The sequence below is a fragment of the Eschrichtius robustus genome, chromosome X, assembly GCF_028021215.1.
Source record: "Eschrichtius robustus isolate mEscRob2 chromosome X, mEscRob2.pri, whole genome shotgun sequence".
NCBI lineage: Eukaryota > Metazoa > Chordata > Mammalia > Artiodactyla > Eschrichtiidae > Eschrichtius > Eschrichtius robustus.
In genome coordinates, this window is record NC_090845.1 from 113,597,142 (window position 1) to 113,623,025 (window position 25,884).

At 40.8% G+C, this 25,884-nt stretch overlaps 1 protein-coding gene across 4 annotated transcripts in view; it reads left to right on the forward strand.

The window, feature by feature from the left end:
• The window catches only part of OCRL (OCRL inositol polyphosphate-5-phosphatase), a 55,371-nt gene that overhangs the window by 13,383 nt on the left and 16,104 nt on the right, over nucleotides 1-25,884 (forward strand). For 3 of the 4 annotated variants that reach the window (XM_068533060.1, XM_068533062.1, XM_068533061.1), the window contains exons 5-18: nucleotides 8,690-8,800; nucleotides 9,210-9,299; nucleotides 10,001-10,121; nucleotides 10,217-10,378; nucleotides 11,576-11,677; nucleotides 12,203-12,317; nucleotides 13,433-13,549; nucleotides 13,654-13,841; nucleotides 16,543-16,654; nucleotides 18,288-18,397; nucleotides 19,934-20,069; nucleotides 24,351-24,461; nucleotides 25,094-25,259; nucleotides 25,512-25,747. In XM_068533060.1, the coding sequence (XP_068389161.1) occupies nucleotides 8,690-8,800; nucleotides 9,210-9,299; nucleotides 10,001-10,121; nucleotides 10,217-10,378; nucleotides 11,576-11,677; nucleotides 12,203-12,317; nucleotides 13,433-13,549; nucleotides 13,654-13,841; nucleotides 16,543-16,654; nucleotides 18,288-18,397; nucleotides 19,934-20,069; nucleotides 24,351-24,461; nucleotides 25,094-25,259; nucleotides 25,512-25,747 (1,877 nt within the window). The remainder of the gene's footprint in view (nucleotides 1-8,689; nucleotides 8,801-9,209; nucleotides 9,300-10,000; nucleotides 10,122-10,216; nucleotides 10,379-11,575; nucleotides 11,678-12,202; nucleotides 12,318-13,432; nucleotides 13,550-13,653; nucleotides 13,842-16,542; nucleotides 16,655-18,287; nucleotides 18,398-19,933; nucleotides 20,070-24,350; nucleotides 24,462-25,093; nucleotides 25,260-25,511; nucleotides 25,748-25,884) is intronic. The other variant, XM_068533063.1, reaches the window with a different exon arrangement.

A 25,884-nucleotide genomic window follows, 5' to 3' on the forward strand; every position in this document is an offset into this window, starting at 1 on the left:
TTTCTTTCCTTCTGCTAACTTTGCGTTTTGTTTGTTCTTCTTTCTCTAGTTCCTTTAGGTGTAAGGTTAGATTGTTTACTTGAGATTTTTCTTGTTTCTTGAGGTACGCTTGTATAGCTATAAACTTCCCTCTTAGAACCGCTTTTGCTGCATCCCATAGGTTTTGGATCGTCGTGTTTTCATTGTCATTTGTCTCTAGGTAGTTTTTGATTTCCTCTTTGATTTCTTCAGTGATCTCTTGGTTATTTAGTAACGTATTGTTTAGCCTCCATGTGTTTGTGTTTTTTACGTTTTTTTCTCTGTAATTCATTTCTAATCTCATAGCAGTTGTGGTCAGAAAAGATCCTTGATATGATTTCAATTTTCTTAAATTTACTGAGGCTTGATTTGTGACCCAAGATGTGATCTGTCCTGGAGAATGTTCCGTGCGCACTTGAGAAGAAAGTGTAATCTGCTGTTTTTGGATGGAACGTCCTATAAATATCAATTAAATCTCTCTGGTCTGTTGTGTCATTTAAAGCTTCTGTTTCCTTATTTATCTTCATTTTGGATGATCTGTCCATTGGTGTAAGTGAGGTGTTAAAGTCCCCCACTATTATTGTGTTACTGTCGATTTCCTCTTTTACAGCTGTTAGCAGTTGCCTTATGTATTGAGGTGCTCCTATGTTGGGTGCATATATATTTATAATTGTTACATCTTCTTCTTGGGTTGATCCCTTGATCATTATGTAGTGTCCTTCCTTGTCTCTTGTAACATTCTTTATTTTAAAGTCTATTTTATCTGATATGAGTATAGCTACTCCAGCTTTCTTTTGATTTCCATTTGCGTGGAATATCTTTTTCCATCCCCTCACTTTCAGTCTGTATGTGTCCCTAGGTTTGAAGTGGGTCTCTTGTAGACAGCATATATATGGGTCTTGTTTTTGTATCCATTCAGCAAGCCTGTGTCTTTTGGTTGGAGCATTTAATCCATTCACATTTAAGGTAATTATCGATATGTATGTTCCTATTACCATTTTCTTAATTGTTTTGGGTTTGTTTTTGTAGGTCCTTTTCTTCTCTTGTGTTTCCCACTTAGAGAAGTTCCTGTAGCATTTGTTGTAGAGCTGGTTTGGTGCTGCTGAATTCTCTTAGCTTTTGCTTGTCTGTAAAGCTTTTGATTTCTCCATCGAATCTGAATGCGATCCCTGCCGGGTAGAGTAATCTTGGTTGTAGTTCTTCCCTTTCATGGCTTTAAGTATATCATGCCACTCCCTTCTGGCTTGTAGAGTTTCTGCTGAGAAATCAGCTGTTTACCTTATGGGAGTTCCCTTGTATGTTATTTGTCGTTTTTCCCTTGCTGCTTTCAATAATTTTTCTTTGTCTTTAATTTTTGCCAATTTGATTACTATGTGTCTCGGCGTGTTTCTCCTTGGGTTTATCCTGTATGGGACTCGCTGCAGTTCCTGGACTTGGGTGGCTATTTCCTTTCCCATGTTAGGGAAGTTTTCGACTATAATCTCTTCAGATATTTTCTCGGGCCCTTTCTCTCCCTCTTCTCGTTCTGGGACCCCTATAATGCAAATGTTGTTGCGGTTTAGTGTTGTCCCAGAGATGTCTTAGGCTGTCTTCATTTTTTTTCATTAGTCTGTTCCGCAGCAGTGAATTCCACCATTCTGTCTTCCAGGTCACTTATCCGTTCTTCTGCCTCAGTTATTCTGCTATTGATTCCTTCTAGTGAGTTTTCATTTCAGTTATTGTATTGTTCATCTCTGTTTGTTTGTTCTTTAATTCTTCTAGGTCTTTGTTAAACATTTCTTGCATCTTCTCGATCTTTGCCTCCATTCTTTTTCCGAGGTCCTGGATCATCTTCACTATCATTATTCTGAATTCTTTTTCTGGAAGGTTGCCTATCTCCACTTCATTTAGTCGTTTTTCTGGGGTTTTATCTTGTTCCTTCATCTGGTATATAGCCCTCTGCCTTTTCATCTTGTCTATCTTTCTGTGAATGTGGTTTTTGTTCCACAGGCTGCAGGATTGTAGTTCTTCTTGCTTCTGCTGTCTGCCGTCTGGTGGAAGAGGCTGTCTAAGAGGCTTGATGGGAGGGACTGGTGGTGGGTAGAGCTGACTGTTGCTCTGGTGGGAAGAGCTCAGTAAAACTTTAATCCACTTGACTGTTGATGGCTGAGGCTGGGTTCCCTCCCTGTTGGTTGTTTGGCCTGAGGCAACCCAACACTGGAGCCTACCTGGGCTCTTTGGTTGGGCTAATGGTGGACTCTGGGAGGGCTCATGCCAAGGAGTACTTCCTAGTACTTCTGCTGCCAGTGTCCTTGTCCCCACAGTGAAACAGAGCCACCCCCCGCCTCCGCAGGAGACCCTCCAACACTAGCAGATAGGTCTGGTTCAGTCTCCCCTGGGGTCACTGCTCCTTCCCCTGGGTCCCGATGCGCACACTACTTTGTGTGCCCTCCAAGAGTGGAGTCTCTGTTTCCCCCAGTCCTGTCGAAGTCCTGCAATCAATTCCCACTAGGCTTCAAAGTCTGATTCTCTAGGAATTCCTCCTCCCATCGCCAGACCCCCAGGTTGGGAAGCGTGACGTGGGGCTCAGAACTTTCACTCCAGTGGGTGGACTTCTGTGGTATAATTGTTCGCCAGTCTGTGAGTCACCCACCCACCAGTTATGGGATTTGATTTTACTGTGCTTGCGCCCCTCCTGCCATCTCATTGTGGCTTCTCCTTTGTCTTTGGATGTGGGGTATCTTTTTTGGTGAGTTCCAGTGTCTTCCTGTCGATGATTGTCCAGCAGCTAGTTGTGATTCTGGTGTTCTCGCAAGAGGGAGTGAGAGCACGTCCTTCTACTCCGCCATCTTGTTTCCTCCAAAAACATGATTTTTAATGGCTAATATTTCACCATAGTTATGCACCAAATTTTATTAAATTAACTCCTTTATAAAATTAAGTCACTGTCAAGGAACATGGTATATCTCTCTCTACTTACTCAGTTTCTCTTTATATCTCTCAGTAACATTTTGCGGTTTCTTCATAGCTATCATACATTTGTAGGTTAACTATTTTTTGATGGATTTTATTTGTTTGCTGCTATTGTCAGTGGAACCTTTTTTCTCTTATCTTCTAATTGCTTATTACTAGTATACAGAGCAGCTGTTGAGTTTTAGATATTTATCTTTTATCCAGCCACTTTACAGAAATTTATTTTTATTTTTGGGGGACGGTTTATTTTCTTTTTTGGTTTTGATAGACAGCCCTAGTCATCTGCAAATAGTAGTTTTGTTTCTTTCTAGTAGCTATAACTATTAGTTTTGCTTTATGTCTCATTACACCAATAAGAATTTGGAGATCAATGTGAAATAATGATGATGATTTATGTTTAGGTCCTGATTTCAGTGAGAATGCCTCAAGTGGTGCTTCATTGTTGAGGATGTTATTGCCTGTTGATTTGATAGCGTTTTTTAAAACCATGTTAAGAAACTGCATTTATTTCAAGTTTGTGTGGTTTTTAAAATGGTGAATGTATATTGAATTTTATCAAACGTCTTTTGTATTTATAGAGATGGTTATATTGTTCTTCCTTATTTGACCTATTGATGGACTGTATTACACTAATTCCCTAATATTAAACCCTCTTTTATTCATTATTCAACAAGTATTTGTTGAGTGCCTTCTATTTGCCAGGCACTATTCTAAGTGCTGCACAATCAGTAGAGGACAACATAGATAAGGTTGCTCCTCCAGCTTTGGTTCTTGCTTCTGTGCTGTTTGATACTAGTGTCACGTAGACGCCTATAATCCATTAGTGCATTCCATAAACATGTGAATACCTTCCATGTGCCAGGCACTGTGTTCTGGGGATATAGCAGAAAGCAATATAGTCATGATACTTCATGAAACTTAGTGAAGGAAACAGAATTTAAACTGATAAGGTATAGTCGTATAATTGCAGGGGGTTTTTTTGGTTTGTTTGGGGGTTTTTTTTTTTTTTTGGCCACATCGCGTGGTTTGTGGGATTTCAGTTCCCTGACCAGGGATCAAACCCAGGCCCTCTGCAGTGGAAGCCCAGGATCCTAACCACTGGACCGCCAGGGAATTCCCCATAATTGCAGTTTTTGATAAATGCTATCAAGGAGAAATACAGAGAGTTTATAAGAGTGCTAACTAAATTAGGCAGGGTACTCAGGCTTCCCTCAGGCTTCTTCTTTGAAGAAGTGATATTTAAATTGAGACCAGAGGGGATAAGTAAGAGACAGGTGAAAATGGGGAAGAGTATTCCAGGTAAAAGGAACCGCATGTGTAAAGGCCCCAAATTGGAAGTAGCTTGACACTTTCTTTGAAATGAAAGAAGGCCAGGATGCCTGAAATAAGGCTCAGACACCAAGGTAGGACAGGCTAGGACCAGATCCAGTAGGGTCTTGTAAGCCATGATAAGGAATCTGGATTTTCAGATTTTTAAAAATTGAAAGAATATGAAGGATTTTATGCCTATGTTGGGGTGCCAGTTAGGAGGCTCCTTCAGTAGTTTAAGCTAGAGAGTGTGGTGGCAGTAAGAATGGAGAGAAGTGGACAGATTTGATAAATGTTTTTGGAGGTTAAATCAACAGAGGTTGGTGTGGGTGTAGGGGGTGAGCTGAAGTGTCAAGGATGAATCCCAGATTTCTGGCATGAATGTGGATGGTGATACCATTTGCAGAAATAAGAACATTGCAGGAGGAATGAGTTTTCCTGGGGTAGGGGTCATGAATTCAGTTTTAGCTATGTTTACTTTGAGATTTCTTTGAGACATCTGAGTGTAGGTGATAAATTGGCAGTTGAATGTATGCATCTGAAGCTCAGAAGTAAAGTCTGGGTCTCTAGCACATAGAGGGTATTTGAAACCATGAGAGATGATATGACTGTATATAGAGCTGTGCTCTCAGATACCATAGCCACTAGTCGTATGTGCCTATTTAAATTAATTAGAACGAAATTAGAAAATCGGTTTCTCAGTTCCTCAGCACTAATCACATTTCACATACTCCTTAGCCACATGAGGTCACTGGTTACCATATTGGACAGTGCAGTTAAAGAACATGTCCATCATCACAGAAAGTCCTATTGGACAGTGCTGATACACAGTGAGAAAAAGGTTTAAGATTGAACTCACTCTACTTTTTAAAGTTCACATAGAGGAGGAGATGCTTCAAAGGGCACTAAAAATTAGTGACCAAAGAGAGAGATAAAATAGATGAGCATGGTGTCATAGAAGCCTTTGGAAGAGACTATTTCAAGGAGGGGTCAAGTGTTGATTTCTGCTGCTAGGTCTGATAAGATGACTGAAGAGTATCCATTGGATTTAGTAATATGAAGATTATTGGTGACCTTAACAAAGCAATTTCAGAGGGGTGGTAGGAGCCAAAGTCATATTGGAGTGGATTAAAGCGAGAAATGGGAGGTGAGCAAGTAGCAACTGTGTGTCTTTTAAAGCTTGACTGCAAAGGGGGAATGTAGAGGTGGACCGGAGTTGGAGGGAGATATGGGGTCCAGGAAGGTTTTTTGTTTTTTAAATGAGGAGGATTTAGAACATGATTTATTTTAATGCTGATGAGAAGGAGCCTGTGTGAGGAAGAGGTTAAAGATACTTGGGGGAGGTGTCTAGAGAATCATTGTGAGATTCCTGAGAGAACCTGAGGGGTTGCAATTCAGAAAGAAGATGGCCTTTGATAGGAGGACTCTTCTTCCTTGCATCAGAAGAGAAAGGAGAAGATGAGTACAGATACAGGTAGGTTTCCATGTGATGGCTTCTGTTTCCTCTGAAGTATGAGGTAAAGCTCATAAAGTATGAAGAAGAGAGCTTGAGAAGAGGGGGATCCAAAGATTGAGGATAAATGAGAAGGTGTGAATAGCGGTTCCAAATAGTAGTGGGAGACAAGTTGACTGTGGAAACTTAGATTGCTTCCTATCATATAGGGCCCCGTTGAGCTTAGCAGTCAATTTATAATGGGTGTGTGTGTGTGTGTGTGTGTGTGTGTGTGGTTTTACTCCCTCAAGACATAAGTACAGAGAAGCCAGTTAGTTGGATTTCTGAGGGTTGGGAGTTAGCCATGTAGGTGTTAGCCAGAACAGAGTGGTAAGGCAGTTCTGGGTTTTTGCAACAGAGTGAAATGATAGCATCTGTTTGATAAAAAGGGAAGTGAAAGCAGGAGGAAGTGAATGGATACTGAGAAAGTGGAGGGATCAGTGCGCTGGAGGTTCCCATAAGAGCAGGTAAGCTGGAAGGAGTAACAGTTCAGAGTGGGATATCTGAATTAGAGATTTATGAGGTGATGGTGTTTCTGTGATGAAAGGTTCAGGGTATAACTGAGGCAGTCCCAGTAGGGACTGAGGGAGTAGGTGGCTGAGGTGGAGGGGCAAGGTCGTTGGATGAGGAAGTTGAAGGTGTTGACTGAGCTTTCTGTGCTAATTTTGCAGGGACGCAAAATTAAAGCAGGGGTGTGAGTGGAGAGGAAGTCTTAATCAGGCCTGGGTTTGGAAGTTTCTGGGAAGTTGGTACATGATTTCATGGAGGAGGGAAGGGAAGAAGCTGGCATAGCCCAGTGGGTGAGCCTCAAAGGAGAAGGTATTTTTCATGAGGGAGGAGGAGAGGGAATGGTCTGGAGATGGCATTAGGACAAATAAGGACATCAGTCTTAAATTACATAGGGTGTGAAAGACTATAAATAGCCTCTAGTTCAGAGGGCCGCAGGGGGAGCTAGTCTCAGGGGCCAGCCAGTTTGCAGGTGACTCTGATTTTCAGTCTGGATGCGCTAGATCACCTGGAGGAGTGTTTTAGAAACTCCCAGTGCCTGGGCTTCACCCCCAGAGATTCTGTTTTCTTGGCCTGGGATGGGGCCCCAAGTGTCAGTATTTCCTAAAAGCGCCTCTGGTAATTCTAATGCACGCTTAGTTGAGAACTACTGAGAGATGCAGGGAGTATTCAGAGGAGAAGTTGAAGATAGAGGAGTGTTTGCTGATCACAAAGAGGCCATAGGGGCTGGAAGGGAGGAGAGTAGAAGGTTGGGTGGTGGGGGTAATTTGTCCTCTTTCCCATGCAACATGGTGAGAGAGCATCTAGTGTTATTTTGTAAGCAATTTCTGGAATCTTCTGTCCGTTAAATGGGTCAGTTTATTTTTTATATTTGCTAAAATATATCTTTCAAGGACTGTGGGACAGAGAGAATATGTGTTCTTGTCCTAAGTCTGTATCAGGTAGAAACTGCTCTTTTTAAATTTTTTTTCTACTTTTAACATAAATTATCTGAGAAAGAGAGGACTACTTGTGCCCTGAAGGAGGTTTTCCCATCGTATCTTCACGGCTGCTCTAATTGACAGTCCTTATTCATGCCCCCTCTTTTTTTCTCCACCTTACAGTGGCACCCTCATTAATTTTCTTATTGCTGGTCCTCTTGGGTGCCTTCTTTTTCATTTTTTTCCTCTATGTTTATCTCTTGTCTTCTGATCACTAAATCTGTGAATACAGAAACTTAAAGAAATGCAAAGAAAGAGAGAGTCAAAGGTTCAGAAGTGGATTTCTACCATAAGAAACTACGATTTTCATTTTATTTTCTCATCTCTTTGTTATTTACAAGTGTGAAAGAGTCCAGTTTGGTAGTCATTAAATGCCTTCTTCTGTCAGTGAAGTCTGATGTCATTGTTATCAATAAAGTGACCGATGAGCCCAGTTTGCCTGGGACTTTCCCTGTCTTAGCTTTGGAAGTCTTGAGTCCTGAGAAGCCCCTCTGTCCCAAACAACCCCGGGAGACCATTGAGAGTGTTGTGTTGGATAACCGGTATGTGCAGCCTGCATACAAGCTCCTCTTGCCCTTAAGGAGCTTATAGTTTCCAGGGCCATGAGAAAGCAATAAATGTAATAAATCAGTTAAAATAAGAATGTAAACAAGGACATGGGTTTCCTGGGTCACCATATCCAGACAGTTGATGGTAAATAGAGGGCATTAGAAAAGGGGAGACAGTATGTTATATACATAAGAAACTAAAGTCCCAGATAACTTTGCTTCTAATTATACTGGTTTCCAATTGACTGTACTTGAACCAGACCACTCCTGGACATGGGTCATTATATTGTTTTTGTGAGTTTATTCAAGACATACATTTTTCACTTGAGGTAAATGAGGTATAGATGCTTCTTTTCAGAATAATTCAAACCAATCCCATTATGCTTTTCTTTTTTAATTAGCTTATAAATTCAATTGCCAGGGTACAATCTGTACCTAGGAACAAACCATCATATTTCCTTTTTTCCCTTCACACTTCAGAGACTCTTACTATATGATTTGGATTTGAAATGGTAGGAATTTCCAGCTAGGAGATGGGAGGAGGGTGGTTGAGGAATTGATCTTCTGCTAGATTTTGGAGGTTCCTACAGTGACATTTGAGCGATATATCAGAATGTAGGAAACTGTGATTTCAGTATGTATCATATGACTATATTGGGCTGCTCATTTACACAGTTTATCAGCCTTCATTAGATTTTCCTCTGTGCATCACCCCCAGCACCACCACCACACCGAATCCCTTGATCTTATAGGCATGCTTCACACGTTAGAGGTCTGGAATATTTGCAATCTGGACCTTCTCCTGTTAAATTGGTAAGTTGAAACTATCCCAAGAAAACATTATTTTCCATAGCTATATGTACATGGATTTCCATTCTTTTTAGGTGGCTGCAAAATTCGGATTCAGGGGGACTGGACCAGAGAGCGCCGCTTTGAAATCCCTGATGAGGAACACTGTCTGAAGTTCCTCTCAGAGGTCCTTGCTGCTCAGGAAGGTAACTCAAGCCTCAGCAGTTTTCTTTCTACTATTTGCATGGGACATGCTGTACAGAGGCAAGTGGCCATTAGCAAAGTACCTCACCCCTAGAGCCTTGATAGGCGATTTTTTTTTTCTTCAGGAATGGCCCCAGGGATAGGTTAGGGAATAAGTCTATTCAGCTTTAAGGACACTGAGTCAATTTCCAGAATCTTCAGTTTCATTCCTTGGACAGCTTACTGCAGACTGTAATCCTCCTCTGGTCCCAGATGATCCCAGAGCTGCCCTCATTTTCTTAGTCTCTTCCTTTGTATTCAAGAATGGCGCTGGCCCCTGCACTTGAGTGCTGAGTGAATGGCCTTTGGTTATGGTATATTCCATTCAATGGAATAGTCATTCCATTCTGACTATGACCCTTATCTCTGCAGCGCAGTCACAACTTCTTGTTACAGAGCAAAAGGACTCATCCAGCTGGTACCAGAAATTAGACACTAAGGACAACTCTTCTGTTTTTTCAGGTACTGAAAAGATTCTTTTTTTTCCCTGGTTGCTATGATTATTGCAGAGTCAATAGATTTTATCTGGGCAGATAAGATAATGTGGATTAATGTCAGTGTCAGATACCTTCTCCTATGGAGTGGTTTTATCAAGTCCGTACCCACTGACTCATGTTCACTCCTGATCCTTTCTGTGGCACATTAGCTCTTTCAGTGCCAGCTTAGCAGAGGGGTAAAAAGTGCAGGCTCTGGGGCCAGACTACCTGGGTTTGAATCCCAGTTCTCTGACTTACTAGTTATATGATCTTGGTCAAATTACTTTGACAACTCTGAGCTTCTGTTTCTTTTTCTGTAACATAGGAAGATTTTTAATAGCACCTACCTCATGAGGTCTTTGTGACAATTAAGTGAGATAATGATATAATTTCTTACTATCAACCAGGCATTGTGCTAAAAGTCTTCTATAAATACTAGCTCTTATTATTCATGTTCTAAGTTAACGTAACTTACTGTCATTCTAGTTAATATGTCAGTGCTTCAGGGACAGATGTGCTTCTTCCCCCAATCTACGTTATCACTACTCTTATACCTTTCTGTTTGGTAATGCCACTGAGCAAATAGTGATCAAACCAAAACCGCTGATCAAAGCAAAGTCCTATCAATCCTGGATAAGTTGGATGTTACCTTTTCCCCCCTTCCACTCTGGGTTCTGTGTCCTTCAGGGCTTCTTGGATTTGAGGATAATTTTTCATCTTTGAATTTGGACAAGAAAATAAATTTGCAGAATCAGCCTACAGGGGTTCATCGGGAACCGCCACCCCCACCGTCTTCAGTGAATAGAATGTAAGTCCTGTGTTGAAACAGATTTCCCATGTGTGAGACACACATGGGAATTGTTTAAGGCAATTTCACTTTTGGATTCCTCATTTATTTGCTAGGCTTCCACGTGAAAAAGAAGCTTCTAACAAGGAACAGCCCAAAGTGACCAATACCATGCGGAAGCTCTTTGTACCAAACACCCAGTCTGGGCAGCGGGAGGGTCTCATCAAACACATCCTGGCAAAGCGAGAGAAAGAATATGTCAACATTCAGACTTTCAGGTTAGTCTCTCTTCTTCTTACTGAGGCTAAACGTTAGTAGGTATAGGGAAAAATGGTCTGTTGGTATTTAAGGTATTAGTTTAATTAGCTTAATTCAGAATAAAAGCACAAAGAAAAGAATGGTGAGCTGATTCAAGCCCCTGTCTTTATGCTGGTCAATAACATACATATCCAAAATAATGCAAATGCTACAATTTCCCTTGGATTTTCTAATTACTAATGATACCACATCTACTAATCTTTCTATCCACTCTTAGAGAACCAAGTCAAGTTCACAAGTACTAGAGAATTGTCTCCTAGTACATTCCATAAGCAAGTGTGTTTATCTGACCTGCTGAATTTCTTCTTGCCAATATTGGAAAATTAAGTCCGCCATTACCACTAGACTTTAATTTACCTCCTTTGGGAAGTTAACTGAAGGAAGTTTCACCCAATCATCTTGATTGGGAGGTCTATCTTGGATTCTTTCCTCTATTATATTTTTCATTTCCTCTTGGTGATATCCTCTTTTCTGGACTCACTATGTGTGGTGTGTGTCTTGTATCCCGATGTTCAAAGCAGCAACACTTTTCTTTGTTATTTTCGAACAGCATGTACCCTTTTAGTCCAAGATTCCAGTCCCATCTGCTATCCCATTATGCCTCATTTATTCTAATTCAGTCATGACTATATCCCTATGCTGAAACCTCCAGATCTTCAGATTTCCCGTGACGCTTATATTTGTATGTAAACAGTTAAGACAGTCATGAGTTTTCCCTTCTGCTTTCCCCCTTAATACTATATCTGTCTCAACAGAATTTCCTACACAGATGTCCTTGTAATCCTTCGGGAAGTGAGTTTTTGGATTTAACTACAACTCCTTATGGAATAGTTATCCATATTAGACATCCTTATAGCATGAAGATACCTCTTTCCCATCCACAAGCTCTCCCTTCAAATATGAGTTTGGATGGAATGTAATAGAAAGGAAATGTGGTAGAGCAATTAAATTTGTGTTTTTTAAATAGAGACTTGGTTCCTTTCTGTAGGTTTACCTGATGTAAAATTTGGAGAGAATAAGCCCACTGCCTTTGTCTTCTACATGCAGGAGGGTTGTGTGTGTGTGTGTGGCAAAACAGTTTGAGAAATTATGTTGCTTATTGTGAACATTCACACTTGACCTTTGTTTTTAAGTTATTTTTTGGTATCATGTATTAGATTCTTTGTTGGAACATGGAACGTGAATGGCCAGTCTCCAGATAGTGGGTTAGAACCTTGGCTGAACTGTGATCCGAATCCTCCTGATATCTACTGCATTGGGTAAAATACACGTCTGGAATTTCATTTTGGCTGTATGTTTGGTGTTAGTTTATGTGACATTTTACTTTTTTTTCCCCCACCATTTGTAAAAACCTACTGTAGACTATATGTGAGAGTTAACTTGTGGGTCAAATTTGTGAGATCATAAAGGAACAGATACCTAAATTTGTGTAAGGAAGCATCTAATCCTCTCAAAACCCATAGAAAACTATATACTTCATAGAAACTGAGATTGGAGGTTAATTCTAACAGTGACTATTTCTAGGATATATAAGCAAAGCTCTACTGTTAGCCCTTATGGAGGTTTTTTTGTTTGTGTTTTGCATAGCCTGTGCATATACTTGTGGCCGGGAGTCTTTTGAAAAGAAAACTACTTGTCCTTACTGAGCACCTGAGTCAATAGAGCAGTTCTCTACGATTTATCTCTTCCCCATTTTTTCATCGAATGTCTCAGAAAATGGGACAGGAGGTAGTCAGAGATAATTATGGGATGTGTGTAGATTTCACATCCTCTTGTTTTCTCAGATTCCAAGAGCTGGACTTGAGCACAGAAGCCTTTTTCTACTTTGAATCTGTGAAGGAACAAGAGTGGTCCTTGGCTGTGGAGAGGGCTTTGCATTCCAAAGCCAAGTATAAGAAAGTAAGCCGCATTTAATTATCTTTTTTAGTATACAACTAAATAGAACTCACTAGAAGTTACTCTGTTATCTATAGCTTGTTCCAAAAGAGTGGTTTAATTGAATTCTTCCCCATGTGTAATACTGGAATAGGGCAGACTAATCCTTTTTATTCCTATTTCCTAGAAAAAAAAATTCCCTAAGTTTCCCGATCTTATAGTTTCATTGCTTAGGTAGTTTTTAGGAGAAAAGAAGAATTTTATTGTTCTCATAGCAATAATTAACTCAAATGATGACACATAAGGTAAGTGATTTTTGCAATGAGAGTTTAAGGTTGAAATTGTTCGCTGACATGGTCAGAACTGGATGCTTTACAGAAAAGCAGTTTGAAGCGTGTGGGTGCATAGGGTAAGCTTTGGAATTGGAGCAAGAACAGGAGTGTTGTGGAATTTAAATGAGCTCGAAACTTGGTTGTAAGTCAAGAATAGAGTTGACTTTAGCAAGGTGGCCCAATTTGTTGGTCTCTAGAAGGCACATGGTAGAGGCTACCAGAAGAGTTACTTTAATTATGGGGCTACCATACCAAGCCCTTTAAAAGGAGTCATTTGTCTAAGTAATTTTCATCTGCATCTTCTAACAGCTGATGTAGGTGATGAGACTCCTGAAGATGTTATTCCTCTCATATAGACTAATACACATTTCAGACATATTTCTAGTTCACAGACTTAAAAGTAAAAAGGATTGTTATTTTATACATTTTAATTTCTTAGGAAATTGTAAATCAGGAACTAGGAAGAAGAGGCAAAGGGAACAAGCCGGGATAGAGGCTTTGTCATTATTATTCGAATTTTTAATGCTGCCTACTCATGGTAGGCTAAAAAGTGATTAAAATAATGAATCTAGAGCTGAGTGTACTCGTTGTCTCCACAGACTTTTAACTCCTACTGGTCAGAGCCAGATTAGAGCTTTCCCAGAGAAATTTTGTTTTCTCTTTATGCGGTCCACTGGGAAATTAGAGGATTTGGATTCAGATTAGGGCATGGTTATATCTTCTTGGTGGAAAATTAGCTGTGGGAATTCGATATGTGGCAAAGAGTGGTATTAACATGAACCTCTTCTAATTCCCTGCAACTCATAGGTCCAACTGGTCCGCCTTGTTGGGATGATGCTCCTGATATTTGCCAGAAAGGATCAGTGGCGATATATCCGTGATGTTGCTACAGAAACAGTTGGGACTGGAATCATGGGGAAGATGGTGAGTTACTTTGGAAATGAGCTCAATCATGATTTATGTCCATGTGAAGTTCAGGTGCTAGCTGCGTCTTTGTACTAACTGTGAATAATAACTCTTGCTAACAGGGAAACAAAGGTGGGGTAGCTGTGAGATTTGTATTTCACAACACTACCTTTTGCGTTGTCAATTCCCACTTGGCTGCCCACGTGGAGGACTTTGAGAGAAGGAATCAAGATTATAAGGACATCTGCGCACGAATGAGTTTTGTGGTTCCAAATCAGACCCTCCCGCAGCTGAACATCATGAAACATGAGTGAGTGGTTCAGTCTTCCTTAGCCTTTGAGTAGTGGAGGTGAGAAGAGACTAAACGTGGTGAGAAGCTATAGATATGTGAAGAGTGAAGACATTATTGTTTAGGGATTGGGGTCACAAAGAAGGGGGCGGGTTTGAGGAATAGCAGATGCATTGAGTCAGAGGAGTTAGATTTGCTATCAGAGGAAAGGTTAGTTCTGTTAGTGGGCATCTAGGGTAATGGTAGAGGGGGTCTGTCAATTGACATCAGTTTTTATTATTTTTTATTATAAAATAGAAATGCTCATTGTGAATGTAATAAAAGGTAAAAGTAAAAAATCCCTCATTTCTTACCTCTGCTCTCCCCAGCCAGTCCCTCCTTCCGAAGAAAAACACTGTGGACAATTCAGTGTGTATCCTTCCAGATCTGTGCTGTCCTTTATGACAGCCAGTAGCCATAGGTGGCTGTTGGGCACTTGAAAGTAGCTAGTCCAAATTGAGATGTGCTGTGAGCATATACACTGAATTTAGGAGGGAAAAAATGTAAAATATCTCAACTTTTTAAGTGTTGATTACATGTTGAAATGACAAAAGTTTGCATATATTGAGTTAAATGGAATTTGTTTTTTTTCTAAAGAAGGCATCGGGGTTTTCTTTTTAAAATTTTTGGCTGAGTTGGGTCTTCGCTGCTGCGCACGGGCTTTCTCTAGTTGCGGCCAGCGGGGGCTACTCTTCGTTGTGGCGCATGGGCTTCTCATTGTGGTGGCTTCTCTTGTTGCGGAGCACGAGCTCTAGGCGCACGAGCCTCAGTAGTTGTGGCACACGGGCTCAGTAGTTGTGGCTCACAGGCTCTAGAGCACAGGCTCAGTAGTTGTGCCACACGGGCTTAGTTGCTCTGCAGCATGTGGGATCTTCCTGGACCAGGGCTTGAACCCGTGTCCCCTTCATTGGCAGGTGGATTCCCAACCACTGCGCCACCAGGGAAGCCCTGGAATTTGTTGTTAAAGTTATTTTCACTTGTTTCTTTTACTTTTTACATTCAGCTACTAGACAATTGAAAATTACATTTGTGATGTGCGTCCTATGTCTTCTGTTTGTTTTTTTTAATTAATTATTTAATTTAGTTTTATTTTTGGCTGTGTTGGGTCTTCATTGCTGCATGCAGGCTTTCTCTAGTTGCAGCGAGCAGGGGCTACTCTTCATTGTGGTGCACGGGCTTCTCATCGCGGTGGCTTCTCTTGTTGCAGAGCACGGGCTTTAGGCACACAGGCTTCAGTAGTTGTGGCACGTGGGCTCAGTAGTTGTGGCTTGCAGGCTCAGCAGTTGTGGCGCACAGGCTTAGTTGCTCCGCGGCATGTGGGATCTTCCCAGACAGGGATCAAACCCGAGTCCCCTCCATTGGCAGGCAGATTCTTAACCACTGCGCCACCAGGGAAGTCCCTATCTCTTCTGAATAGTGCTGTTATAGACTTTTTCTCTATGCACATACAAACACACACATACTCATTATATAGGATTGTATTATCCTATTTATTGTGAATCTCTTTCCAAGCCAGTAAATATAGATCTACATTATTCTTTTTACTGGCTGTGAATCATTAAGAAAAGGGGCTGTGGAGATTTAAAGACACCAATGGATAATGTGGAAGGTTAGTGAAGAATGGGACTTAATAAGGATAGAAACAAAAATCAGTTGAGGAATGGATTGTTAGTAGAAAATGGTTAGTTGTAAGGAAATTAATACTAGTAATTGAAATTCTGAGAGGGTGATGAGATTTGGAATAGTGGTTTGAGATGTGAATTAGTAGGAAAACAAAAGATAATTTGGGGGTATTAGGATCAGTAGAGAGTGGGGTAATTGAGGAAAGAGTAGGGAAAGGTAGTGATGTTGGCCTCTTTCCATATTGTCTCAACAATTAAGATCATATAGAATTCTGTTTCACAGTGGTAAAACAAGGCCTTGACATCAGTAATCATAAAATTGCCCCGAAATTGCATAAATTTATTTACCTGGGACCTTAAAGATTGGCAAAGAGACCCATTTGGAACTTGAGATAGCTCACAAGAGAACCCATTTTGGTGTGGGAATTTCAGGGTCTCCCCTGGGCGGCTCTCAGCACACCTGGGGGTCTGTTGCTGTGATTGGGAGCCTGAGGCTGCCGTGGCCTGCCATTCTCCTTCCTGCCTGGGACTTGGGCTGCGGTTCTGGGGCAGGGGTAGACAGACTGGCTACAGCAGAAAGTCCTGGACCTACGTTTGCTAGTGGGCCCTGCCGAAGAGAGCTGTCATTCAGACCATGCAGACCCTAGTGGAGAGCCTGCAGAACATCAGGGCTCAGAGAGGCAGAAAACGTTCAGACTCTCTTCCCCTAGAGACCTGGCAAGTAGCCAGGTGAAATTTTGAAGCTAGTCCAGCAAATAAACTACATGCTCCTCTCAGGGAGTTAACTCCTTGGTTTCTGAGTCCCACACATACACCGTATTTCCCTGTCTTTGTTCCTCATGTGTGCAGTGCCCGTCCTCCCACCTATTTTGTAATCCCTCAGCCCTCTCAGGTGTTGATAGTACTCGCCCCCAAAGGATAGTTATAGCTTAAACCCCTAGTCAGATAGTGATAAATGAATGCTTATCAATAATCTCCCCATTTTCCTTCTCTCCATTCTCCTCTGATTGATTTTTATGCTAATTACCGCTATTTCTGTTCATGTATTTCTTTATCCTCAGTGTTGTCATCTGGTTGGGAGATTTGAACTACAGACTTTGCATGCCTGATGCCAATGAAGTGAAGAGTCTTATTAATAAGAATGACCTTCAGAGACTCTTGAAATTGGACCAGGTAATAAAATTTTATTTTATAGGTACTTTCCTAGACAGCAGATGAAATTGTTAGGTTTATGAGTTAGACCCATGGGAGTTGTGTCTTACTCTAGAAGTAGATGGAAAGGTCTCATTGTCTGGGGAAAACATTGTGACTAGTGATGCAGTGAATACACACAAGGTTTGTAGTGCTTTTATTAAGTGCTTGCATGGGAGGAGAGGAGATAACGTTAGTGATAAAAAGTCAATATAACATTTATTCATTAAGTCTTTATCAAGAAGGGATTTCAGAGATTTGTATAAATGAGTTGGAGAATGGGTGGGGTTAATTGGAGAACACTTCCTGGAGGAAGTGGGCCTTCAGCTATGTTGATGTGGTTTGGCAGATGGAACAGGGAAAGCTGCTCTATGATTACTTGGCAGGCTCAGCAACAGCTTGGAGGTAAAAGAGGGAGGCCCTGTGAGGGGATTGGGAGGCACAAAAGAGAAGTTTGTCTGGGACAAATAGCACAGACTGTGGTCTAATGGGAACTGATTGAGAAGTTGGGGCTTGCTAGTTTATAGATGTTAAAACCTGTGTGAGAAGCATTGATATGGTAACATTTATATAAAATGATATTGAGGAACCTAGTTTTCTGTAAATTTGCCTTGGAACCTGGCACAGGACTTGAATTTTTACTTTAGCATATGGATACTGGCTGCTAAAAGTGAATGCTTCTTACTGAGGGAAGAAAATGTTTCAACTTGATTTGAATGTCTTTAAATCCTAACGTGAGACTTTTGACCTTCAGACATAGTCAAAATTCCGGTGTTTTGCAGCAGAATGGTTTTTACAGTGAGCCTTTCTTGGCTGTGTCTACCTTCACATTGAGGTTGGCTGGCTAACTTTGCATTTCTTCCTCTGTCCTGCCTCCAAAGGGGGTACAGTTGGAATAAGTTCTGAATCTTATGTAATTCTGGTAAAATATTTGAGTGAGGGTAACTTTCAAAACGATCTATTGGCTTGGCCGAAAAGTTCGTTCGGTTTTTCCGCAAGTTGTTACAGAAAAACCTGAATGAACTTTCTGGCCGACCCAATATAACTATTCACTGAATTTGGCTTTTGGAATTATCCAATCAAAATTTGTGCGCTTTTTTAAAAAATTAAAACTGTGCTCAAACTGTTATGTATAGGATGGATAAACAACCAGGCCCTACTGTATAGCACAGAGAACTATATTCAATATCCTGTGATAAGCCATAATGGAAAAGAATAAGGAAAAGAATATATATATGTATAATTGAGTCACTTTGCTATACAGCAGAAATTAACACAACATTGTAAATCAACTATACTTCAATAAATTTAAAAAAAACCTGGGCTAACATCAGGGAACTTATGATTATTCAGGTTTCATTTTTCCATTTTACCCTGACCACCATTAGCAATAAAAAATTAGTGGCATGCTCATATGAGCATCCTGTCTGTGGGTGAGCTTAGATGCTGTTGGAATGTCAAAATTTAATTCATAAGGCACAGAAATTTTATGTATGTGCTCCGACAGTTGCAAAAGATACGGAACTTAGATACTTAGAAATGGCTGATCAACCCGATTATCACTTCTGTTAAGATGGTGTTACCCTGCTTATGTGATACGTTTTTCTACCTCTAGCTAAATATTCAGCGCACACAGAAAAAAGCTTTTGCTGACTTCATGGAAGGGGAAATCAAGTTTATCCCCACGTATAAGTATGATTCTAAAACAGACCGATGGGATTCCAGGTAAAATAACAAGAACCTCCTCATGGAATAGGTTAAGCCCTGATCTTATTTCTGTCTCTCTGAATTGATGAAGGGCTGGGAAATTTTTAGTTCTTGCCAGAAACAGAGAAACCTAATGGCTCAGTGCTATTACAGAAGAGGTTTCAATTTGTGTGTGCTCACAGGTGAGCTCACCTTAGGAGAGTGTGAACTGCTCTGTCAGGCTGTCGAAGTTTTACGAGCTGCCTGCGATGCCTTATTTCTCTCACCTCAGCAGACTTGCTTATTAGATTTTTGCCCTTCTGATCTTACCCCTATTTCCTTACCTGTTGCCCTGTTCTGGCTCTTTTCCCAAACTCTTTTTCAACTCTTTAACTCAGGATACCAGAGGTGAAAACAAAGAGCCGTGAAAGGTTCTTCCAGCACGGTGGTTCTCGATCCTGAGTTCACATTAGACTCTGTTGCCGGACTTTTAAAAATACCAGTGCCTGGGCCCGACCTCCACGACTGCTGGAGAAAGCTGAGAATCACTGTCTAGGGGGCCCGTTGATTTCCCGATCACCCCTAGTAAAGTGCCCCTGTCAGTATGTGCCTGGTGACTGTTTGTCTTCTACCTACTATTTCTTCGTTTCCTATGGTTTCCTACCTGGCTGAGCCCAGAAGTTTGAAAGAAAAAAGAATGCCTGGGTATAGTCAGCTTCTTTAGACTCCGAGAGCGCCAGGGCGGGGTGGGGAGGAGCCTGTCTCTGCGTCCTCCGTCCTCCGTCCTCCGAGGGAGCTGCTCAGCAAGTGGAGAGTGACTCTCACACATCTTGTGCACATTGCCTTGTTTATTCCACTCACCTGACTTGAGAGTCAACTGAAGAGCTACTGATAAGAACTTTATTTATGTCACTGTCTGGATCAGGTGTACAGGTGTTGCTTATTTTAATAGAATGATGAATAGGCTTTTTCCCTCCCCTTGGTATTCTTATGGGCTGTTATTTGTTCAGACTTGCATGCTTAGGTGTTAGTTCATCTTTATTAGAAGAAGCTCGACTTATCCATAAAAGTCCAGGTTTAAAGAAATCTCTACTATTACCCATCTCCAGTGATTAAGCCCAGTCTAGGAATATAGGATTGGATTTTTAGATTTTATTAGTTGTCTATCTGTTGTGAAGCATCATTGCAGTTGATAGAGCAAACGAAGAGGAAGTGTTCTGAATATAATCCTGTCCTTCTGAGGGTATTTTAAGAAGGTGCTATTCTGTTTTCCCCTGGGGCAACCTTATTGAAGATATAATCCTAATCTTAGGAGCACCGTTTATTCATTCATTAGATGACTATTCATTGAGCACCTACTTTACATCAGATACTGTGCTAGGGGCTGAGAATGCAGTGACAAACAAGCAGACACAGTCCCTTCACCGAGCTTGCAATATAGTAGGGAAGATAATAGTTGGAGTCGTTAGGGAAGGAGAAGCAGATAACAAGAGGGCCTAACTCAGGTCTGAACCAGTGTGGTAGGTATTCCGTTCTTGTGTGGTATGTTATTCTAATTCCTTACTTTTTTTGCAGTGGGAAATGTCGGGTTCCAGCCTGGTGTGACCGAATTCTCTGGAGAGGAATTAATGTTAATCAGCTTCATTACCGGAGTCACATGGAACTGAAAACCAGTGACCACAAGCCTGTTAGCGCTCTCTTCCACATTGGGGTAAACAGTTGTTTGTTCATGCAGTCGTTTGTGTGTTAAGTATCTATTCTTAGAGCATCATTTAGACTCAGAACGGATCAGTAATTCAGTGAGCCATAAATGTTTTCATAACCAAATAATCATTTGCAGCATTGAGAAGTTAGTGCCCTTGACCCTCCTAAATGCTGTCCATATGGCCTTTTAGTGACACAGATGTTTCTCATGCTGCATAATGGCTGGGTAGCACCCTTCACCTCCTAAAGTCATTATACATAAAGAAGAGTTCAAAGCTAGGTTTTAAAGGATGAGTAGGTCCTCATCAGATAAATAGTAAGGAGTGGAAGCACCGGGAGAGAGGTTCCAGGTAGAGGGCTGGGGACAGCAGGAACAAAGGCACAGACCGGTCAGAATACAACATAATCTGTATATAATGTTAAGAGGCATATTGTTAGTTCTACTAACTAAGATAGTGAAGTCTTCCCGTCCAGGAGCACAGGTTTTAAATTTCTCTTTAACTCTATTGCATCCTGGGCTGGATTAATGGCCAGTTGTTTAATTTTTTGTCTCTGTTGTGAGTAAAGTTTTTGTTTTCTAGCTGTGTGTTATTAGTATGCAAGTTATATCTTGGGATCCTGTTGACTTAATTTATTACAGCTAGTACATTTAGATTATTTCTTGTAGTTTTTCCAGACCTGCAGTCATGTAATCTGGCAGAATCTATATCGGGCAGTGCTTGATAGAATGGACGTTATAGCTAGACTGCTTAAATTTGCCTCCCAGCTCAACCACTTTCTAACTGTAACAATGGAAAATTTATGTAACATCCCTCTGCCTCAGTTTCCTCCTCTATAAAATGGGAATAACAATGGTACCTACTTAAGAGGATTAATGAGGTAAGACATGCGAAGAGCACAGTAGGGTAGATTTCTTTCCTCTGTGTGTATGTTGATTTTTTTGTCTTCTGAGATAGGTTCTCACCAATATGTCTTATCCTGCTCCTGTCTTAGAGGGGAATGACTTTGGGGCATTTCCTTTATGTACAGAATCTGTTCTTCATCTTAGAATAGATTCTAAATTTTATTGAGGCAATCATGACTTGACTTTTATCCATTTTGAAATTTTAAAATAATAATGAATAATAATAGTATGTGTTCCTCAAAAAGTAGCTAGTACGTGCCAGAGACTGTACTAGCAATTTACACCCATCTCATTTACTCCTCACAACAATGCTTTGAGTTAAATATTTCTCACTTAACAGATGAGCAAGTGGAGAACCAGTGAGTTTAAATAAACTTCTTTAAGAGCATGCAATTAGAAGGAGAGCTGAGATTCAAATCTTAAGCCTGTTTAATTCCCAAACTTATAGGTGTTCTTTCTCCTACCCCCACAATGCCTGCAGAGTTCCAGAGAACTTACTGACTAGATATACCTTCAGATACTACTTTTAACCCACCTAATTTCTAGCTTGTGCTTGTGGACTGCCCTGTTTTCTTCATTTGAGTTCTCTTAATCCATTTTTAAAAGGATGTCTTTCCCCCAGACACTAACCTTTTTGGTTTCATCAGCTATGCTTAGCTTTTCTGTTTGTATTTCTTTTCAGAACCTCAGAATATTTGTAATACTCCATACATATTAATTCAGAGCTCCTAGCAGGATATTTACAATTTTTCCATGCTTTCTGTGTATTTTTGTGTATCTTTAATAAAGGTCTACCTTTCTAGTTTTTAATACTTTTTAAATCACACAGGAATTAAAATGGGTTTTCTCTTTAAAATAAAAATAAAAGTAAGCAAAATTCACAGATAAGGCTGAAGGTCTTCAATGCCTCGTCTATCCCCTACTCCCACTTTTGCGCTAAACCCCACTCCCTAGCCAGGCCAACTACCCTTATGAATTTATTTCTTTCTAGACCAGCACTGTCCAATAGATTTTCTGTGATGATGGAAATGTTCTAGATCTATCCTGTCCCATCCAGTAGCTATTACCTGCAGGCAGCTATTGATCACTTGAAGTGTGACTGAGAGAACTGAACTTTCAATTTTATTTAATTTGAAGTAATTTAAATTTGAATGTCCTTATGTGGCTACTGGCTATAATATTGGACAGCACAGTTCTAGACCTTTTCTGTTTACCCATACACAATATGGTGGTGCTCTGTGTGTTGGTGTGTATATATCATAAATGGTCTCATACTATATGTGTTGGTCTGCAACTTTTTTTTTTTAATTCAGTGGTGTATCTTGGAGAGCTATCCGTGTTATTACATAAAGATCTAGCTCATTGTACATATTTCTTAATTCCTAATTTTATTGGTAATTTCCTTTTCTAAAGTGGATGTATCAAGTGGTGACATTCTGTGGTAACATTTTCCCCTTCATTATCCTTACTGTGCATTAAGGGTTATGATCATGATAACCCACTGAGAAGAGCTTTGATTTTATTGGGTAACCACCCCATACTTTGGACTCTTGGGCATGCTATGATTAGAGGCTTTAAGAACCACATTGTATTTCTTACCACCATTCACATCAGTGACTGTTAACAAAGGGACCAAGTGCTAAGGGGCCAATTAATTTCAGAAGACTTGCTGTGGGCTGGCTGAGATTAAGCTGAGATGGGGTTCCCACCCCTGCACTTGGTAATGGGATCTGTTGCATTGGTTCTTAGACTTTGGTGGACATCGGAATTGCCTAAAGAGCTTCAAAATGCATGGACCCCGCCCCCTGGAGATTGCGATCAGTGAGCTGGGGCATCTGTGTTTTTAAGACCTACGCGCCCCCCCCCCCAAAAAAAAAGACATACCCAAGTTGGTCCTGTCACATATCCAGTATTTTGGAAAGGGTCTTACGCTAGAGGTCCAGATGTCACCTCTGCTATTAACTGTGGCAGTGAGCAACTTAATTGATCTTTTTGTACCTTGATATTCTCAACTGTGAGAAGAATAATCCTTGCTTTGGTAGCCTCACAGGTTGTTGTGAAAATAAGATGACATATGTAAAATACTTTTTGAAATAAAAAGTGGCAAAGGGACTTACCTGGTGCTCCAGTGGTTAAGATGCCGCGCCTCCAATGCAGGGGCGCGGGTTCGATCCCTGCGGGGAACTAAGATCGCACATGCTGTGCGGTACGGCCAAAATAAATAAATAAAAAAATTTTTTTAAGTTGCAAAATGTTGAAAAAGAATTTAAAAAGTATAAGATTCCTCTTAATATAACACTGTAGTAGGCACCCTGGTGACGCTAGTGATTGCTTACTCCTAAGTTCTCTAATCATTATGGTTCAGATACGTAAAAACCTCCACAGTCTTTGAGACTCAGCTTTGATGTTCTTATTTTCCACACTTTCTTTACAGCCTCTACTGCATACATCAATCTTTTTTTTTAAATTGAATTTGTGAAGTTTTCCATTCTAAAAAGAAACTGGGGCCTTAATAAGTGAAAATGCTATGTTAATTATGTTTGTTTTGGGCATCGATTTGTATAAAGTTTTAATAGTAAAAAAAAAAAAAAGCACAGCTGTGTCAGGAAGCCGAAAGTGCTGTGTCAGATGGGAGTTTTTTCGATCTATTAGGCAAGATGATTTGTTTATCGTCATGCTTTTACTCTGATCTGGGACATTTTGTATCGGCCGTTTTCTAAAATGGCCATAGGGTCTATTTACTAACATACTTTTATCATCATATAATCTGAGCATTGATATTATATTATATTGGTATTATGATTCTTGGCATTGTGCATAACAGCTAATAGAGTTAAATGCTTTAGTCATTTTTTCTGCTGTTTCAGCACTTTATGATCATTGTTAGAAATAGCGATAGGTATGTTTTTGACACTGTCAGTTTGTATAGTGCAGGAAAAAAGTTTTAGCACAATCATCACATTTTCTCCACCACCAAATTACTTAACAATGGAGCAAGAAAATATTCTTCCCAAATATTTATTATTGCCAAGCTTCGTAGCACAGAGGTTTAACTTTTCCAAGAAGTTAACCAATTAACCTCACCTTTACCTTACAGTGTGTGATCCCATAATTTATGTTTGTTTTAGTGGCCTTTTTAAAGATGGTTAGACTCTTAGAGATATATAAGTTGAGAGCACATAGGACTAAAATAAGGATCTGTCTGTTTTTCTCAGGTAAAAGTTGTGGATGGAGCGAGATTTCAGAAAGTGTTTGAGGATGTTGTTTGCACCACAGTTTATTCGAAATGGTTGCTATAATGACCGGTCTTAAACTGTTAGGTAGTCTGAAAGGAAGATGAGCTACGCGCATGTAAGACTGAAAAGAGGGTTCGTTTTCTTTCAGGTGAAGGTTGTGGATGAACGGAGGTACCGGAAGGTGTTTGAAGATATTGTACGCATCATGGACAGAATGGAAAATGACTTCCTTCCTTCCTTAGAACTCAGCCGGAGGGAGGTGAGCAAGCACACACGCCTGCCCATCTGCTGCCCATCGTGGTCGCACAGGGGAAACCATGTTACTAGGAGAAGGCAACACAGCAAAGTCATGAAGACTGTGAGCTGAAGGCAGACTGCCTCCACTCCAGTCCCAGCACTGCCATCTAGTAGACGTGTGGCCGTGGGCGAGCGTCTTACCCTCTCAGAGCCACAGTTTCCTTTTTTGGATAAAGGGGAGGTTGTGAGGATTACCCGAGTTAATACATGCAAAAGCCCTTAAAACAGCGCCGGGCACAAAGTAAGCCCTCAGATGTTAGCTGCTCTTATTTAATATTTCAGAGTTGCTGGCCAATTCATATCTCAGGAACCAGGACTTGGTCATGGGATGCATGCCCTGACCCAAGGTGGGGTTATACTCTTAGGATCCTAGGAACAATCAGAGCAGCCTAGAGAAGTAGCAAGAGCTGCCTGGCTCCTTCTCTGCTGTCGTGAGAGGGGACAGTGGGTAGCTGGCTCGCTTGGCGAGTGCACCCGGCAGTTAATAATGGTTAATAATGACCTCATTCTTTATTCATATTCTCTATGGAATAATCCAACTGACTGTCTTCCCCTACTAGTGATGCATGTTTGTGTCTGTCTGTTATTCCCCAGTTTGTGTTTGAGAATGTGAAGTTTCGGCAACTACAAAAGGAGAAGTTCCAGATCAGCAACAATGGACAGGTTCCCTGCCATTTTTCTTTCATCCCTAAGCTTAATGACAGCCAGTACTGCAAACCATGGCTTCGGGCTGAACCTTGTGAGGGCTACTTGGAGCCAAGTGAGTTTTCCCTTTACCATTGTCTCTGCTCGCGATGTACCATCCCCTCCCTTTGATTAACTTCTTGTTTTCTAACCATATGTCTCTCACCTTCACTGTCATTGTATTGGGGCTCCTCCCTCTTCCGTTTGTCCCATCTCTCCTTCATCACTTAATGATTTTTTTAGAGGACACTTCTTCTGTTGGTTCTCATCCCCTTTTTGCTTTTCCACTGGAAGTTTCTGTTATCATGTACCATCTCTTACATTTCAGATGAGACCGTGGACATTTCCCTTGATGTGTATGTCAGCAAAGACTCTGTGACCATCCTGAACTCAGGGGAAGATAAGATTGAAGATATTCTTGTCCTTCACCTGGATCGAGGCAAAGATTACTTCTTGACCATCAGTGGAAATTACTTCCCAAGTTGTTTTGGTACATCCTTAGAGGCTTTGTGCCGAATGAAAAGACCAATCCGAGAAGTTCCTGTTACCAAACTCATAGACTTGGTAAGAGGCATCCTAAGACATGCATCTCCTTTAGATAGAATTTTCGCAGTGCTTAACTGATGTCCTCCTTCTCTCTGTGCTTCCTGTTTTGTCAGGGCTGGCAGGGGAAGTGGGGGGTGGATGGCAAGTGATAAATA